The following is a 13,597-nucleotide window of genomic DNA, read 5'->3' as shown; positions in this document are numbered from 1 at the left end:
ATAGAGAACATGCAAAAATGATATGGTAATACAAAATTTAAGTTTACACAGTCCCAGGAATGTCATACGTGATGGATCATTAGCTTATACACTAACTTTCACACATCTAGATGGCCGAGCGGGGTGGGTGTGGAGCCAGAGACAGCACGTTAGCTCAACCGTAGAGGTTAATCTGGGTTTGTGATACCAGATTCCTGAATTGTATTGCTGCCTGTCTTCGTTCAGGTAACATCAGTGTGTGCTAAAGATTCAACGTTACTTAAGACGGTCTGAATGACTCCTCAGAGGGCCTACATTTAGACTTCCCAGCTATGGTTATTTAAGGTGGACGAAACCTTCCGGGGACCTAAAGTTCATTTAAGGTGGACTCATTTCTCCATCACATTTCCTGACCATCCAGCTGAGAATGAATACATTACTGTCCCTTTTTTAATTCCATAAGCATGTGCGTGAGGTGTATACTTTTGTTTGAAAGTAGTATTGTTAAGACTACCAAGAAACACTCTGTGTGACCCTGATTTAGACCACTGCAGCAAAAATTAATGCTATTCAGAGACTTTTACAAAGAGTAACCTGTCATAAAGAACTGACCTTCACTCCCCTTAGACCATCAAGACCTGGCACACCCTGTGGAAAGAGACAGGAGAAGACAGATAGAGAGTGAGAGTTATAACCGCCTATAATAGTACACACACACACACACACACACACACACACACACACACACACACACACACACACACACACACACACACACGACTGTTCAAGCCTCTACCCATTCAGATATAAAGCCCTGTTGACACAGTGCTAACCACAGAGGCACACACCATGTAATTAAGCTGTGTGAAACAGTAGTTTTCCATGTAATTGAGATGTATAGTTCACTTCGGCGTATCCTGTGGTAGGTGGGGGATTACCTGCATATGTCATGACCTGGCTGTTCCATTTTGAAGATGCAGGTATACACTGAACAACAGTCAGGTCGTTTTTTTTAGTAGGTTTGACAGACGCATGTGTATGTTGTTGGCTTGGTCATGCTAAACAAGCATTGTCAAACTTATGCAAATCTGGTTAATGAAGTAAGCAGAGAGGCCTGTTGCAACTCTCTTCCCTTCAGGTAGAGCGGTCTCACCTGTTTGCCATCGGCACCCACTCCTGGAAGCCCGGGAGGCCCTGGAAGGCCAGGTTCACCTGGCGTACCTGCTGGCAGCTTGACAATGGACGTCCCACTGCCCACCTCTGAGGGAGAAGACTGGCACACCTCACACGATGCACCCTGGGGTAGAGGGGAGACACACTGGGTTAGGACGGGTGGCAAAACTCTCACGCACACCTGCGTGGACACACAAATAGACATGCATGCACACACACTTCACCTTCTCTCCCTTAGGACCTGGAGTTCCCAGACCAGGAATCCCTGCATCTCCCTGTCAAAAGAATCAAATGACACAATATAACACACTCTAACACAACACAACATGGTGACATCACCCAGTTTTAGATGTAGTGTCTGTTAGCTCCACCCTCTCACCTTTATCCCCTTCAGTCCATCCTTGCCACTAGGTCCTCTGGGTCCAGCTTTGCCCTAACAGATAAATAGTTACAGTACATGTCATCACTTTGTCTTCAAAGAGCCTTGCAACCGTCAACTGAAATCATTTCTGCATCAGTAATTTCTGGAAAGCATTTTATCATAACGGGTGACAACTGTGAATATAAAGAATGTTGATAAAACTATCTGTCACTGAAAATAGTCTAGTGAAATCACTCTTAAATGGAAACGTCTACACTCACCGCTTTACCGTCAGCTCCTTTGCCACCAGCGTTACCCTGGAAACAAGAGAAACTGTAATGTCAACAGAACTGTACAAATTGCTTTTGAACTAAATCAATATTCTAGTAAGAGGGTTGTTTTAATGGGTAAGATACATAAAGACATTTATTCCATCAGTCTCTTATGTATAAAGGAACCTTCAGGAACTATGTCAAACCTCCTGTGCCCTACTTAAAACCTTACTCAGTACACACCTTTTCCCCTCTTAGCCCTGCCAGGCCAATGAGTCCAGACTCCCCCTGTACAGCACCAACAGAGTGGAGGAGTTACTTCCGGGTCAGATACACAGAAACAGGAACAACACAGGTACAAACAAACAAACAAACACACACATACACCATTGGAGGCTGCTGAGGGGAGGACGGCTCATAATAATGTCCGGAACGGAGCAAACGGAATGGCATCAAACACCTGGAAACCATGTGTTTGATGTATTTGAAGCTATTCCACCTATTCCGGTCCAGCCATTACCACAAGGCCCGTCCTCCCCAATTAAGGTGCCACCAACCTCCTGTGACACACACAACACAACACACACTTACACACAGACATTAATTTCCAAAAAACACACATTCACCTGTTCTCCCTTCTGTCCCAACCCAGGTTCTCCTTTCTCTCCTTTGAGTGTCAGATGTTGTGTCATAGCAACCATGTTGGCACCAGGTATTTCACCCAGGGTGGGGCACACACCACACGCGTCACCCTTTTCCCCTTTGACCCCATCCGACCCCACCTCTCCCTACCAAGCACACAGACACATATCATCACAGGGAGTCAGATTAGTGATAACACCCACTAATAGGCATGTTTCCTTTAAGGTGTAGCGTCTAAAGTGGTGTCCAAACAGATCAGTTTAGTGTGGTGTCCAAACAGATCAGTTTAATGTGGTGTCCAAACAGATCAGTGTAATGTGGTGTCTAACAAGATCAGTGTAATGTGGTGTCTAAACAGATCAGTTTAATGTGGTGTCTAAACAGATCAGTTTAATGTGGTGTCCAAACAGATCAGTTAGTCTAATGTGGTGTCCAAACAGATCAATTTAATGTGGTGTCCAAACAGATCAGTCAGTCTAATGTGGTGTCCAAACAGATCAGTTAGTCTAATGTGGTGTCCAAACAGATCAGTTATTCAACTACCGGTATATCTAATGTGGTGTCCAAACAGAGTGAGAGTGATAACCACCTTTCTCACAGCACATGAATGAAACATGAGATTTAAAGGAACTCTGTACCTTCTCTCCCGCCTTCCCATCTGCTCCTTGAAGACCCTGATGAATAGAAAAGAGATGAGATGGAGGGAGAAGAGAAGAGCAGAGGAAGATTAGATCATTATTATTTCTAACTATAAATGAGCATGCTTTTCTGAATCCCTTGATGACTATATTGTGCACCTTTAAAGGTCAAAGGTTAAGAGTTAGGGGTGCTATATGTCTCACCGGGAGGCCAGGGTCTCCTATCCCAGGGACCCCAGGCTCTCCTTTGGGCCCTGTCTTCCCCTGGAGGGCCACAGTGTTGCCCAGATCTTCAGATAGGACGGGACACACCTCACACGGGTCACCCTGTGAGACAGACACACAGAATAAAAGACAGAGTCACAGATGTAGAGATACAAACCCACAGATGTAGAGACACAAACCCACAGATGTAGAAACACAAACCCACAGATGTAGAAACACAAACAGTCACAGATGCAGAAACACAAACAGTCACAGATGTAGAAACACAAACAGTCACAGATGTAGAAAACAAACCCACAGATGTAGAAACACAAACAGCCACAGATGTAGAAACACAAACAGTCACAGATGTAGAAACAAAAACTGTCACAGATGTAGAAACAGAAACAGTCACAGATGTAGAAAAACAAACCCACAGATGTAGAAACACAAACAGCCACAGATGTAGAAACACAAACAGTCACAGATGTAGAAACACAAACAGTCACAGATGTAGAAACAAAAACAGTCACAGATGTAGAAACACAAACAGTGACAGATGTAGAAACACAAACCCATATATCTAGAGAAGCATACATACACTCACCAACAAGTCAAATATATACAGATAGTTAGAGAGAAAATCAAGATCATTCAAGCCAGGACACTGAGGGTTAAGTCACCTTATTTCCTTTACTGCCACCAGGGCCCCTAGGACCCTGAAAACACAACAGCTATACATTATAGTCGAGCAAGATACTGATGATGAGGTTTGAAATGACACACTGACTAACATGACTAACTGACTAACATAACTCACAGACTAACTGACTATCATGATTGACATGACTAACATAAATCACAGACAAACTGACTATCATAACTAACATGACTAACATAACTCACAAACTAACATACTATCATGACTAACATAATTCAGTGCCTATCATAACAATAAGCCATTTAGCAGACACTTTTATCCAAAGCGACTTACAGTCATGTGTGCATGCATTTTTACGTATGGGTGGTCCCGGGGATCGAACACACTACCCTGGTGTTACAAGCACCATGCTCTACCAATTGAGCTACAGAGGACCACATAACTAACATGACTAACTGAATGGTCCTCTGTAGCTCAATTGGTAGAGCATGGCGCTTGTAACGCCAGGGTAGCAGGTTCGATCCCCGGGACCACCCATACATAAAAATGTATGCACACATGACTGTAAGTCGCTTTGGATAAATGCGTCTGCTAAATGGCATATTATTATTATAACTAACAGAATATCATGACTAACGGACTAACACAACTTACACAACTTGCTGAGTAACACAACTTACATGTCTAGCTAACTATCAAACTAACATGCCTAACTGACTATAATGACTAACATGCCTATCATGATTAACATGACTAAATTACTAAACTGACTAACATGACTATCACAATTTACATGAATATCATGACTATCTGCCTAACATGACTTTCTGACTAACATGTCTATCTGATTAACATTACTATCTGATTAACATGACTATCTGATTAACATGACTAACAGTCAGTCATGGGGTGGCAGGTAGCTTAGTGGTTAAGAGCGTTGTGCCAGTAACTGAAAGGTCGCTGGTTCCAATCCCCGAGCCGACTAGATGAAAAATCTGTCGATGTGCCCTTGAGCAAGGCACTTAACCCTAATTGCTCCTGTAAGTTGCTCTGGATAAGAGCGTCTGCTAAATATGTAAAAAGACTAACATGACTAACCGACTGAAATACAAAACCGTGGTCTGAACGCATCCTGTACTCACAGGATCTCCTGGCTCTCCATCTTTCCCTGGTGTCCCAGAATCCCCCTGGGACAGCAATAGAGGAACAGGACATAGTAACCATTCCAACAGTTGTAACATTCCAGAAATGTACATTGTTGAGGGATGTTTTCCTATTAAACAATGTAGTCTGTATACTTCATTGTATGCAGACTACATACTGCAGCCTTCGAAGTAGGATTTAAATGTTTTACCTTGGCTCCATTCGATCCAGGTGGTCCTCCTGGGATGCCCTAGGAACAAAACAAAACATTAAAAAAGAGTGCTGAGCAACTATCCCTCTCTCTAACTGTGTCTCACTTTCTCTGTCTACCAGAGCCAAACAAGAACAGACGCACTCACACACTGTGTCTGCTCTAAGAAGCTTCTTAGCTTCAGTCAAGGGCAACACACTGTGTCTGCTCTAAGAAGCTTCTTAGCTTCAGTCAAGGGCAACACACTGTGTCTGCTCTAAGAAGCTTCTTAGCTTCAGTCAAGGGCAACACACTGTGTCTGCTCTAAGAAGCGTATTGGCTTCAGTCAAGGGCAACACACTGTGTCTGCTCTAAGAAGCTTCTTAGCTTCAGTCAAGGGCAACACACTGTGTCTGCTCTAAGAAGCTTCTTAGCTTCAGTCAAGGGCAACACACTGTGTCTGCTCTAAGAAGCGTATTGGCTTCAGTCAAGGGCAACACACTGTGTCTGCTCTAAGAAGCTTCTTAGCTTCAGTCAAGGGCAACACACTGTGTCTGCTCTAAGAAGCTTCTTAGCTTCAGTCAAGGGCAACACACTGTGTCTGCTCTAAGAAGCGTATTGGCTTCAGTCAAGGGCAACACACTGTGTCTGCTCTAAGAAGCTTATTGGCTTCAGTCAAGGGCAACACACTGTGTCTGCTCTAAGAAGCTTATTGGCTTCAGTCAAGGGCAACACACTGTGTCTGCTCTAAGATGTGTTAGAGGTGGATTTCTAAATGTTTTATATTCTATAAGTTTGTCTTAATATCATAATCACTTCTGCATACAGAGTGATACTAAAATCCAAGATGGCGTAGTAGTGCAGTTTTGTTTTTATCGTATGTCTGTAAATAGCCTGTAAATACCCTATTTTTCTGTATTTTTCGTACATATTTCCATATCAGACTTTTCATCCTTCTACAAAATATACTTTCCTGCAACCCGCCTCACTCAATGTGGAACGGATTCTATTATTGACTTACCTTTATCTAGAATCTAGAATCTCCAGTTGAAACTAGCTAGCCAGCTAGCCAGCTAACTAGCTACTTGCTATTAGCCTCAGCTAGCGGTATTTCACCCAGAACATTGGATTTTTTCTGGGATTAATTTTAATCACTGGACATTAATCACCGGATATTCGGCCAGTCTGCACAGCGCGTTATCGACCCAGAACACATCAGTTTTTCCGCCGGAATCACTGAATCACTGGACCTTTAACTCCGGATTCATCGCTATCAGCTAGCTACAACAAAACGGACGCTGTGGTCTGGCTAATCATCCTGAGCTAGGCCCATCTCCCGGCTATCTACCTCTCTGTCAACCGGACGGGACCACCTAGTGTTGACACGGAGCCCCGCCGATCCTACACGACTGGTCTGCCGACGAAATCGTCTGATGTGGTTACGACGTTAACCACGAAGATTCCATCCATCTGCTAGCCCCGCCCGCTAGCACACGCTAGCCGTGGCCTCTTACTCACTAGTTTACCACCGGACCTTATGATAACTCAGCTATACAGCTGATGTCTGCTGGACTGTTCCTTTTACGGTACTACATCCTGTTTATGTTTAGCCTCAGCCCAAACATGGTTAGTTTATTGTTGTTTCGGTTATTTCTAATTTTACTATATCACTGTAGACCCCCAGCCTAGCTAAACCTGCCTTAGATAGCTCCTTTGCCCCTCCCCTATACACGCGGAGACCGACTCAATTGATGCCTCCAGTGATGCTATCTCTTTCATTGTTACCCAACGCTTAGGTTTACCTCCACTTTACTCATATCCTTCCATATCCTTGTCTGTACATAATGCCCTGAATCTTTTCTATAACACCCGGAAATCTGCCCCCTTTATTCTATGTACCCAACGCACTAGAAGACCAGTTCTTAAAGCCTTTAGCCGTATCCTTATTCTAGTCCTCCTCTGTTCCTCTGGTGATGTAGAGGCTAACCCAGGCCCTGCAGCCCTCAGTATCACTCCTACTCCCCAGGCGCTATCATTTGATGACTTCTGTAATCGCAAAAGTCTTGGTTTCTTGCACATAAATATCAGAAGTCTACTTCCTAAGTTTGAGTTATTCACTGCGTTAGCACACTCTGCCAACCCTGATATTCTAGCAGTGTCTGAATCCTGGCTCAGGAAGGCCACCAAAAATTCTGAAATTTCCATCCCCAACTATAACATTTTCCGTCTAGATAGAACTGCCAAAGGGGGTGGAGTTGCAATCTACTGTAGAGATAGCCTGCAGAGCTCTATCATACTATCCAGGTCTGTGCCCAAACAGTTTGAGCTTCTACTTCTAAAAATCCACCTTTCCAGAAATAAGTCTCTCACTGTTGCCGCTTGCTACAGACCCCCCTCAGCCCCCAGCTGTGCCCTGGACACCATATGTGAATTGATTGCCCCCATTTATCCTCAGAGTTTGTACTGCTTGGTGACCTAAATTGGGATATGCTTAATACCCCAGCCATCCTACAATCCAAGCTAGATGCCCTCAACCTCACGCAAATTATCAACGAACCTACCAGGTACAACCCTAAATCCGTAAACATGGGTACCCTCATAGATATCATCCTGACTAACATACCCTCTAAATACACCTCAGCTGTCTTCAACCAGGATCTCAGCGATCACTGCCTTATTGCCTGCGTCCGTAACGGGTCCGCGGTCAAACGACCACCCCTCATCACTGTCAAACGCTCCCTAAAACACTTTAAGGAGCATGCCTTCCTAATTGACCTGGCCCAGGTATCCTGGATGGATATAGATCTCATTCCGTCAGTAGAGGATGCCTGGTTGTTCCTTAAAAGTAATTTCCTCTCAATCTTAAATAAACATGCCCAATTCAAAAAATACAGAACTAAGAACCGATATAGCCCCTGGTTCTCCTCAGACTTGACTGCCCTTGACCAGCACAAAAACATCCTGTGGCGTACAGCATTAGCATCAAATAGCCCCCGCGATATGCAACTTTTCAGGGAAGTTAGGAACCAATATACACAAGCAGTCAGGAAAGCAAAGGCTAACTTTTTCAAACAGAAATTTGCATCCTGTAGCACTAACTCCAAAAAGTTTTGGGACACTGTAAAGTCCATGGAGAATAAGAGCACTTCCTCCCAGCTGCCCACTGCACTGAGGCTAGGAAACACTATCACCACCGATAAATCTACAATAATCGAGAATTTCAACAAGCATTTTGCTACAGCTGGCCATGCTTTCCATCTGGCTACCACTAACCCGGCCACCAACTCTGCACCCTCTGCTGAAACTTGCCCATGCCCCCCCCCCGCTTCTCCTTCACACGAATTCAGACAGCTGATTTTGAAAGCGCTGCAAAATCTGGACCCCCTACAAATCAGCTGGGCTAGACAATCTGGACCCTTTCTTTCTAAAACTAGCCGCCGAAATTGTCGCAACCCCTATTACTAGTCTGTTCAACCTCTCTTTCATAACGTCTGAGATCCCCAGAGATTGGAAAGCTGCCGCGGTCATCCCCCCTCTTCAAAGGGGTGACACTCTAGATCCAAACTGCTACAGACCTATATCCATCCTGCCCTGCCTTTCGAAAGTATTTGAAAGCCAAGTTAACAAACAGATCACCGACCATTTCGAATACCACCGTACCTTCTCCGCTATGCAATCCGGTTTCCGAGCTGGTCACGGGTGCACTTCAGCCACGCTCAAGGTCATAAACGATATTATAACCGCGATTGATAATAGACAGTACTGTGCAGCCGTCTTCATCGACCTGGCCAAGGCTTTCGACTCTGTCAACCACCGCATTCTTATTGGCAGACTAAATAGCCTTGGTTTCTCAAATGACTGCCTCGCCTGGTTCACCAACTACTTCTCAGATAGAGTTCAGTGTGTCAAATCGGAGGGCCTGTTGTCTGGACCTATGGCAGTCTCTATGGGGGTGCCACAGGGTTCAATTCTTGGGCCGACACTTTTCTCCGTGTATATCAATGATGTCGCTCTTGCTGCTGGTGACTCTCAGATCCACCTCTACGCAGACGACACCATTTTGTATACATCTGGCCCTTCATTGGACACTGTGTTAACAAACCTCCAAACGAGCTTCAATGCCATACAACAATCCTTCAGTAGCCTCCAACTGCTCTTAAACACTAGTAAAACTAAATGCATGCTTTTCAATCGAACGCTGCTGGCACCCGCCCACCTGACTAGAATCACTACTCTCGACGGGTCTGACCTAGAGTATGTGGACAACTACAAATACCTAGGTGTCTGGTTAGACTGTAAACTCAACTTCCAGACTCACATAAAGAATCTCCAATCCAAAGTTAAATCTAGAATCGGCTTCCTATTTCGCAACAAAGCCTCCTTCACTCATGCTGCCAAACATGCCCTCGTAAAACTGACTATCCTACCGATCCTTGACTTCGCGATGTCATTTACAAAATAGCCTCCAACACTCTACTCAGCAAATTGGATGTAGTCTATCACAGTGCCATCCGTTTTGTCTCCAAAGCCCCATACACTACCCACCACTGTGACCTGTACGCTCTTGTTGGCTGGTCCTCACTACATGTTCGTCGTCAAACCCACTGGCTCCAGGCCATCTATAAATCACTGCTAGGCAAATCCCCGCCTTATCTTAGCTCATTGGTCACCATAGCAGCACCCACCCGTAGTCTGCGCTCCAGCAGGTATATCTCACTGGTCATTCCCAAAGCCAACACCTCCTTTGGACGCCATTCCTTCCAGTTCTCTGCTGCCAATGACTGGAACGAATTGCAAAAATCTCTGAAGCTGGAGACTCTTATCTCCCTCAATAACTTTAAGCATCAGTTGTCAGAGCACCTTACCGATCACTGCACCTGTACACAGCCCATCTGAAATTAGCCCACCCAACTACCTCATCCCTATATTGTTATTTATTTTGCTCTTTTGCACCCCAGTATCTCTATTTGCACATAATCTCTTGCACATCTAGCATTCCAGTGTTAATACTATTGTAATTATTCTGCACTATAGCCTATTTATTGCCTTACCTCCATAACTTGCTACATTTGCACACACTGTATATATATTTTCTGTTGTATTTTTGACTTTATGTTTTTTACCCCATATGTAACTCTGTGTTGTTTTTATTGCACTGCTTTGCTTATCTTGGCCAGGTCGCAGTTGTAAATGAGAACCTGTTCTCAACTGGTTTACCTGGTTAAATAAAGGTGAAATAAAAAAAATAAAAAAAATACTGTTGGGAAAGTTACTAATAACTAATGAAGAGGATTTTTTCTCTCTCTCTCTCAGAAACACGAGCCAGTGAGTGAGCCACTCATTCACAGCTCGCCAAGAGATTCAAGGACAAATGGGCAGACAGACACAAAACAGGCTCTTTTAAGCTGAACCATAATTGTCAGTGACCTATATTAATTGGGTAACTAATGCCTATGACCTATGACAACCAACTAATAACCAGGCTGATGACGCCACCAGGCTTATCAAGCAGCTACAAACGTATTTTCATCTTATTTGACAAATCCCATGGTTTAGCCTTCCTATGGACAGACAGCTGCAAGATTGCTTTGTTTCTATGATACATTTTCCAGACATGCTAAATCTTCTCCTGTCTATGTACAAACGTCATTTATATTTTGCATACGGCCTTCTATATTAACCAATCAAGTAGCAGTCTTGTGTGACAATAAAAGGAGGAATTCTCTAGGACCTCCTCCTAAACCTAGGGTTTTATAATACTCTGTCATTATAATCCCTGTGTGTACATCATGGTATTCAAAAATTTGAAGTGAAGTTTCGGTGGTCGTTCTCACCATTCTTTCAGATGCTTTTAGGCTCTAGTCAAAGTTATCACACAGTGTCTGCTCTAAGATTCTTCTAGGCACAAAAGCTACTTCCATATAGCCTGCCTTTGCTTGCCAAACCCAGCCCCACACCGCCCAGTGCATAAAGCATAAGATAACTGGGAGGCAGGAGAGTTATTAAAACAGCACTCTGTCTCCTGACCAGAGGATGGCACAGATAGACACTACTCACTGGTAGGCCTGGTTTTCCAATTCCTGGCAATCCTGGAAGACCGGGGTTTCCCGGTTCTCCTGCTAGTCCCTCGGGCCCCACTTTTCCAGAGGTACCCTGGGAAATCAAGTTCCTAGAGGTTAAAGTTCAAATAGTTCAAATAGTTCAAATTGACATGAAGCAGAAAATGGAAGTTGGATTTCGAGTGCCACTAAAACCATGTGTTAACAGTACATGTAGATAGGAAGGTACAGTGTACATACAATGGAAGTACACATACTGTATTTAAATAGTGCTACATTTAGAAAAGAGTAGCTCTCACCTTCTGTCCCTTGGGTCCCACCACACAGATGGATCCAGTTCGACCCTATAGACACACACAAAACATAGTGACATCATCAGTGTGCGACGTGGCCATAAGAAGGTTGGGTAACCTGTTTTGTAGTTGTTCTTTAGATGTTCTGAAGGTGTTCTGAAGAACTTCTCTCTCTGTTTGCCGGTCTTTCATACATAGGCCTATATACAGCACACACACACACACACACACACACACACACACACACACACACACACACACACACACACACACACACACACACACACACACACACACACACACACACACACACTCTGTAAATTCCTCTTTATTGCCACAGTATAAAACTTTCCATGCGTATACACCACGCTAGGCTGAATGGGTGAGATGAAAGGGTTTAAGTCAGCCTGAATCAGCCAGGTTGTGTGAGAGGAACACAGTCAATGAGGTAGCATTGATTATGCTGCCTTTGTTGCTCCAGTCTAAGCTAGCAGGCATTAGGCAGACTTAACACCCAGAGAGATGCCAGACACAGCAGAATAGATATCAGTAAAGGACTAGGCTTTGAAGAGTAATTCAATATAATTCTACTAAACTCCCTCTCTTAGCCTGATAGGGAATATGTGGGAGTGGGAGTGTGTGTCTGTGTCTGTGTGTGAGAGATATTAGTTGTGTTTGTGTGTGTCTGTCTGTGTTCAAGCGTGAGTGAGTGTATGTCTGATCGTGCTAATTATGAGACAGACACATGCTGTTTATTCTAGTAAAATAGGAAGTGATGTTTACGGTTTGCTAACTACCTGGCATATCAGCATAATAGGAACCCCATTATAGAATGCAGAAAACAGTCAGGCCATTTTCTCAGGGAATGTGTATATACTGCCATTTTCTCAGAGAATGTGTATTTGCTACCATTTTCTCAGAGAATGTGTATATACTGCCATTTTCTCAGAGAATGTGTATATACTGCCATTTTCTCAGAGAATGTGTATATACTGCCATTTTCTCAGAGAATGTGTATATACTGCCATTTTCTCAGAGAATGTGTATTTGCTGCCATTCTCTAAGCAATGAAGGAGATGCTGATGATGGTGATGTTGTCACAGAGATAAGCTGCCACTCACATCCTTTCCTGGGGTGCCAGATAGTCCCTGGAGACCAACCTCGCCCTTCTGTCCTTTGTCTCCCTGAGATAAAGAGAGAGAAGGGGGGTCGGGGGAGAAAGAAAGAAAGAAATAACAAATAATCATCATCAGACATAAGTTAATACCAACTTCTATCAAAGTGACAGACAGCAAAATAAACAGCCAGATACACATATAGAATTTCAGACAGACAGACTGGACAGCCAGGACAGACAGGACAGACAGTTGTTTACTAAACATACTTTGTGTCCAACAGCTTCTCCCCAGTTAGCGGGCATCATCTGCAGAGAGAGAGAGAATGAGAACCATCATGAGACCAGGCAGATTGATGAGCAGCGGTAATGTTGAGACCTCACTTGTAGTCTGCTGACGTAATGGAGCATACTAAATAACACATTGACCACACACACACACACACACACACACACACACACACACACACACACACACACACACACACATTTCCTCTCGTTCACCCACACATCATTCTGAATAGTTGAGCTAATGCTGCGAATGAATACTCTGTGCCCATTGTACCCCAATATAAAAGTCACTCAGGATTTAGGGAAATACTCACCGACTCGCCTTTCTCCCCCTTCTGTCCCATGCGTCCATCTTTGCACTGAGAAACAGAGAGATGTCAGGACACAGACACACCCACACACAATGTTTACCCTGCGAGTATCTATCTTTGTAAATGCAGTTCTATGGAGAGCTACTTATCCACCTATTTTCTTGTGTGATGAGTAACTTGGCCTAAGACCTGCAGAGCTGTGTTAGCTCCCTGAGCTTTAGCTTTAGTTCAGGGGGCTATTACAGACTAACACTTGGACAAGACAC

At 44.0% G+C, this 13,597-nt stretch overlaps 1 protein-coding gene across 5 annotated transcripts in view; it reads right to left on the bottom strand.

Annotated features, from left to right (window-relative positions):
* LOC121572028 (collagen alpha-1(XVI) chain) overlaps positions 1 to 13,597 on the bottom strand; it is a 158,726-nt gene that overhangs the window by 60,352 nt on the left and 84,777 nt on the right. For all 5 annotated transcript variants that reach the window (XM_045222001.1, XM_045222003.1, XM_045222004.1 and 2 more), the window contains exons 13-29: positions 13,335 to 13,379; positions 13,000 to 13,038; positions 12,737 to 12,799; positions 11,622 to 11,666; positions 11,321 to 11,416; positions 5,285 to 5,323; positions 5,073 to 5,117; positions 3,953 to 3,988; positions 3,270 to 3,392; positions 3,066 to 3,101; positions 2,412 to 2,573; positions 2,029 to 2,073; positions 1,795 to 1,830; positions 1,532 to 1,585; positions 1,377 to 1,427; positions 1,133 to 1,276; positions 592 to 627 (exon numbers count right to left, since the gene is read on the bottom strand). In XM_045222001.1, coding sequence (XP_045077936.1) covers positions 592 to 627; positions 1,133 to 1,276; positions 1,377 to 1,427; positions 1,532 to 1,585; positions 1,795 to 1,830; positions 2,029 to 2,073; positions 2,412 to 2,573; positions 3,066 to 3,101; positions 3,270 to 3,392; positions 3,953 to 3,988; positions 5,073 to 5,117; positions 5,285 to 5,323; positions 11,321 to 11,416; positions 11,622 to 11,666; positions 12,737 to 12,799; positions 13,000 to 13,038; positions 13,335 to 13,379 — 1,095 coding nt within the window. The remainder of the gene's footprint in view (positions 1 to 591; positions 628 to 1,132; positions 1,277 to 1,376; positions 1,428 to 1,531; positions 1,586 to 1,794; positions 1,831 to 2,028; positions 2,074 to 2,411; positions 2,574 to 3,065; positions 3,102 to 3,269; positions 3,393 to 3,952; positions 3,989 to 5,072; positions 5,118 to 5,284; positions 5,324 to 11,320; positions 11,417 to 11,621; positions 11,667 to 12,736; positions 12,800 to 12,999; positions 13,039 to 13,334; positions 13,380 to 13,597) is intronic.

Source organism: Coregonus clupeaformis, chromosome 8, assembly GCF_020615455.1.
Source record: "Coregonus clupeaformis isolate EN_2021a chromosome 8, ASM2061545v1, whole genome shotgun sequence".
Classification (NCBI taxonomy): domain Eukaryota; kingdom Metazoa; phylum Chordata; class Actinopteri; order Salmoniformes; family Salmonidae; genus Coregonus; species Coregonus clupeaformis.
The sequence above is the reverse complement of the archived record's forward strand: the minus strand, read 5'-3'. Positions and strand labels throughout refer to the sequence as shown.